Below are 5,613 nucleotides of genomic sequence, written 5' to 3'. Positions count from 1 at the left end.
ATAGCTATTACCAATTTCGTGTCTTAGCATTTCTCCATCTCTAGAGTAAATGCTCTCACCATTTCTTAATGTGGGAAGTAACTACCTGGAAAGTAATCACTTCGTTACAGTTCTCCGAGCAATACTGGAGAACTCAGAAAGATTGAAACCAAGAATGGTTTCTTATAGAGTTGTTGTTCCCTGCTATGTTGGAACTATTATGAGAATATAAATTGTCTCAAGTGCTCGTTCTCATTCATGAAGTTGAACCCAAATACAAACCTAACCGTGTATCGGAGATTTGTCAAACATAAACACAATGGCATAATTGTTACAAAACCAAACTGAAAGAGGTAAAATAAAAGGAACAAAGTCAGAGCTGCATTCGAAGCATCTCAATGAGTAGTTTTAGTGGATACATCAGCACTTTATTTCCTTACAGATGAGAGTGAATTGACACCATTACCTGGATTCCAGTCACAAAAAATGAAAAAGAAAAGAAAAAGTCAGTTCTAACTTAGGCTTCAGCAAATTTATATCACAAAAACACCAACCAAGAATAAATTGAAAGACAGGATGAGATGAGACAAGACGAGACAAGAGAAAAAAGAACAACTACTGCCAAAGCAAGACCAACAAGGTTTCCACAATCACAATTGAGAACGCTTATTTGCAGCATGTATATCAGTTTGTAATCAGGGTATGCTCAAAGTAGTTCTTCTACGTCCTAAAACTTACTCTTCCCGCGAGTATAGGATTCACGGCTAATAAATAGTAAAGGGTACCCGGAATCTTAATAAGTAATAATAACAAATTAAGGGGAGTTCCATATTTCTTCTATGTAAAGGGTACCCGGAATCTTAGTAATTGTCTGCTTGAATCTATGTAAAATTGTAAACCAACATCTGACTCAGTCAAACTTGCATTTTGGTTTATCCATCTTCAAGTATCTGCTTTAACCAAACAGTACTTACAGGACCACCTTTCAATTTATAGCTTCTCTAGAAGTAACTGTTGCTTCATCAGTCTGGCACTTACAAGTAAACTAGTAACTCGCCCATATACACTTAGAACAAAGTCATCAACTAAACAAATTTGATTAGCTGTGTCGTTTGTAGGTGATAGAAGTGAAGGAAAACACTATTAATAACAATGAATTGGTTTCAGGTGCTTAAAATTTCGAGTGAACGGTGACTACTAATTAGGGTTTCTCTAAAGTGATGAAACCAAGAGAACTCAACTAAAGCACTACAACAATCCAGTGGTGTTGAGAGAGAGAGAGAGGGGGAGAGAGAGAGCATCAAAGTGCAAAAAATGAGAAAGCTCCCATACTAGAGAACGACACATCATCCATCCACGATTGTACCCCAACAGTTAGATGAGAGCCCTAGCATTATGATTCCACTCCGCATCATGAAATAAGAATACCTGCCATTCAAAGTCAACCTAATTTCTGATTTGCATCCTAGAGGTTCAATTTTCTAGCATGCAAATTTTTAGAGTTGTCCAAGTAAGTTCCAGAAGTGACTAATGTCTTACGCATTACAGGAATCAGGGTTTTCTGGAACATTTGGCTTTGCTGTTGAAACTTACAGGGTTTAGCATAAAAAAAAGAACCTACCAAGTTCCAGAAATGACTAACATCTTAGGCATTACAGGAATTAGTGATCTTCGACTAAGAATAAAAAAAAAAAAACTAATTCTTGTTTTGCCATGTCATTTCTAGGTGATAGATTGAGGGACAACATTATTAATAGCAATGATTTGGTTTCTGGGGCTTAAAAATTTGAGTAAATGGTGACTACTGACTAGGGATTCTTCTAAAGAGACGAAACCAAGAAAACCTAACTGAAGCACTAGAACAAAGTAGTGACACTTAGAGCCACAGGGAGGAAAGAAGTACCAAAGTGGGATACATGAGAAACTTCCCATACTAAAGAACAACTCATCATCAATCCACGATTGTACCTCAACAGTTAGATGAGAGCCTTAATATTTTCATTCCACCTAGCATTTTGAAATAAGAATACCTGCCATTCAAAGTCAACCTAATTTCTGATTTGCACTCTAGGGGTTCAATCTTCTAGGACGCAGTACTGTTTGAGTCTGTAACTTTTTAGAGTTGTCCTAGTAAATTCCAGAAATGGCCAATTTCTTAGGCAATACGGAAATCAGTGTTTTCTGGAACATTTAGCGTTTACCATTCGAACTAACATTAATATTATTATTATCATTCCACCCAGCATTTTGAAATACGAATACCTGCCATTCAAAGTCAACCTAATTTCTGATTTGCACTCTAGGGGTTCAATCTTCTAGGACGCAGTACTGTTTGAATCTGTAACTTTTTAGAGTTGTCCTAGTAAATTCCAGAAATGGCCAATTTCTTAGGCAATACAAAAATCAGTGTTTTCTGGAACCTTTGGCGTTTACCAGTCGAACTAACAAGTTTTAGCAACGACAAGGAATTAATTAGGCAGATGTGTTGTTGTAAAGACGAAAAACAATCTCATGTTAGATACCACTCTTCTCGCTGGCGAAAAACTAAATGCATCACTATCAAAGGGACTTTAAGAACAATGCAAAAAATAACACTTGACATGTGAAATTCTTTCCTAGACACTGAAGATGCACAAAACCTATTGACATTGTGCATTCATTGTGACAATGCTGCCGCAGCTAACAACAAAATATAGTTAAAGTACAGGAATATCGGAAAGCAGAAATAGCATCTCTGAATTTACACACAACCTGATACAAATACATGAGACAGTAAACAGTTTTCACATTTTCCACAAACGACCGGGTGAATAGCGAGCCAATCATTATTTGTAAACTCTAATTCCTGAATTCAAGATGCAAGAGACCTATTTTTCTGATATTCACCTTCTACAGGAAGAAAAGAAGAAGAACTGAAACAGGATTGATTGCGACAAGATGGTAGGATAAGATGAGCCCTATAAACAATTAAAAGACTGTCAAACTAGGGAGGAGAAGAAATGATGCTACAAATTGATTGGTAACCCTCAAACTCATTCTTTTCTTATGTGCACTCCAACCTTAAAGAACTGACAGTTTCCATCTTTTATCTAATTCTCTTTCACTCAGCAACAACATCCACAGAAATGGCCATCTAATAAACATAATGTTCTTCATTCCCACACACAAAACTCCCTTAAACTACCCCCATATTTAGTAACATTTCATGACAATCTAACTTTCATTCCCAAGTGCCAATCACTAAAAGTCCTCGTTTCAACAATGATAAGCCAATTCCCCATGGAAATGAAAAATCAATCCAACACCCACAGACTGAAACAAAACAATTCAACAAACGAAGAAACCAGACAAAACCCTAACTTATCACATCATCCCTAAAAATAGTCAATCAAATCACATGCCCAAAGTAACTTAGATACAGAAAAACAAATCCATCTATCCAAAACCAATTTCTGCGAACACTAACAATGAATCAGGTATTAAACAAAAACAAATCTGACCTAGTTCTGCTCAGCATACAATTTCTCGACCAGCTTCTTGTCCCTTCTGTCCATAGCCACATCCCACATATCATTACCGATATGCTTAGGCTGAAAAATTAACAAAATCAATAAGTACAAATTAGCTACAAGGACACAAAAATTTAGGGTTTTCATTTCGCGTTTCTTACCCTGCCATTAGCTGCTTTGTAGATGTAATACTGAGAATTACCCATCACACAAAGAAATCCAGCAATGATTCCTAATGGAAGAACGGCTTCTAACCAAAACATCTTCACTGATTTCTGTCGTACTCTTCTTCAATATACTACTGATCTGAAAATAAATGGGGATTTCTTCCTTTTCTGTAGATTATATCAGAGATTCAATTTGGTCAACATTTGTAATTTTACCAAACGTTAGGTCCTTTTAGCCAAGCAAATGTACAAAAATAAGGGCCTAAAGGAGCTCTGTAGTTAGCAACCCAGTCCAGGCCATATAAGCCCAAATAGCCCAACATTCAACGCTCCAACTTTTAACCGTGGAAAAATCACCATCTAGGACTGTCAATGGATGTTAACGTAACGGATATTATCTCTTCCGCTACCGCTGCCATTAAAAATTAGCGGATATCCGTTATCCGTTAAGTTCCGGCGGAAATAGGAAAATCAAAAACGTTGTCGTTATGTTGGATTTATCGGATAACGGATATTTATCCGTTACCATCCGGTACAAACAGAAAATAGGCTAAAAACACATATCAACTATTAAATCCAACAAAACAGGTTCTAAATCCATGCCACACACACAAAAACAGACGTACAAATATTCAGATGTTCTAGGCTTCTAGCAAAAGAAAAAATCATATTTTCTGAAAAGAAAAAGACATCTCCATGACTCCATCTCTATTTTCGACGATACACAAACACAACACAAGTGAAAAAATTTACACGTGCAATACGCACGTTAGCGGATAACGGAACTAAACCTAACGGAAATGCACGGTTCCACTACCGTTATGTTAAGAAGGAATTATCCGTTAACTTATCGGTATCGGATATCCGTTTACCGCTATGTCGGATGGTAGCGGTAACGGCTAACGGATTATCGGTATCGGTATCGGCTAACAGAAAATCGGTATCCATCGACAGGCCTATCACCATCCCTCCCAAATTGTCAGTAGTAATGGGGTCTTCAGAAGAACCTTCAGAAAAGAGAAGACGCCTAGCAATGGAGGAACAGATGGCAGTGTATCTTAGAAGTGAACAGGAACACCCACCATTTCCGAAGTTAGCACCGTGGCTAGTAATACCATTTGAGGAAGAAGGTAATAAGCAGAATCAAACATTTTATAACATTTTTGAACCAAACAACAAAACTTTTAGAAAATCCATACCTGAATTAAGTGGTAACAAAAAATTCTATCAAAAACCATCCCATCAAGGATGATTAGTTATTCTTTGTTTAGATGGAGATGATTATTGGTGTTCTGGGATTTGTTTTTTGTGGAACCCTATAACGTTACAGACATTTAGGTTACCTAATATTGAAGATTTTCTTGATGATATTGTTGAAAAAATACAGTTTTATGTGAATAAAAATTACTAATAAAAAGATTTTTCCAAAAATAAAAACACCTTCCAAATTTTATCGGGTTAGGGTTTTATATATATGAAGAATTTTTTTATTGTATAGATATATAGAAAAACCTCTCTTATATCCCCTAAGATTTTTAGTACTTCTTCTTCGTTTTTTCGATGTTTGATACGAGGGTTCTAAGTGCTAACGATTCGTGAGTTTTCCGCTGCCAAGTTCTAGAAGGACAAGTCTGAATGTGCTATTCAAGCTTGTTAAGATTGTTGTATCTTGGAGGCAGATGTACCCGTAGGGCTATAGCATCATCTTTTTCAGAGTGTAGCCGGGCATTCTTGTCTTAAGGACAGTATGTTGAACATGCGCCTCAATCTACCATTACCGTTTTTCTTGTTTCCATGGTGTTTAGCAGGATATTCAAGACATTAACAGTTAACTAAGGAGAACACACGAAAATCAGATAAGTGCCTCTTTTATTGATTAGTTATTTGATTTTTTCAGTTTTAATTGTTATTACCCAACAATCTTAAGACAAGAATTATATATATTAGAATAGCAATTA

At 36.3% G+C, this 5,613-nt stretch overlaps 1 protein-coding gene across 1 annotated transcript; it reads right to left on the bottom strand.

The window, feature by feature from the left end:
* Positions 1–202: 202 nt before the first annotated feature.
* Positions 203–3,778, bottom strand: LOC113324212 (NADH dehydrogenase [ubiquinone] 1 alpha subcomplex subunit 1; the record flags this gene model as incomplete). The annotated part of the gene is made up of 3 exons (XM_026572532.1): positions 203–445; positions 3,480–3,569; positions 3,650–3,778. Coding segments are annotated over 2 exons (219 nt in total), but the record flags the coding sequence as incomplete, so codon positions are not given.
* Positions 3,779–5,613: the final 1,835 nt, after the last annotated feature.

The sequence above is a fragment of the Papaver somniferum genome, chromosome 11, assembly GCF_003573695.1.
Source record: "Papaver somniferum cultivar HN1 chromosome 11, ASM357369v1, whole genome shotgun sequence".
NCBI classification, from domain to species: domain Eukaryota; kingdom Viridiplantae; phylum Streptophyta; class Magnoliopsida; order Ranunculales; family Papaveraceae; genus Papaver; species Papaver somniferum.
The sequence above is the reverse complement of the archived record's forward strand: the minus strand, read 5'-3'. Positions and strand labels throughout refer to the sequence as shown.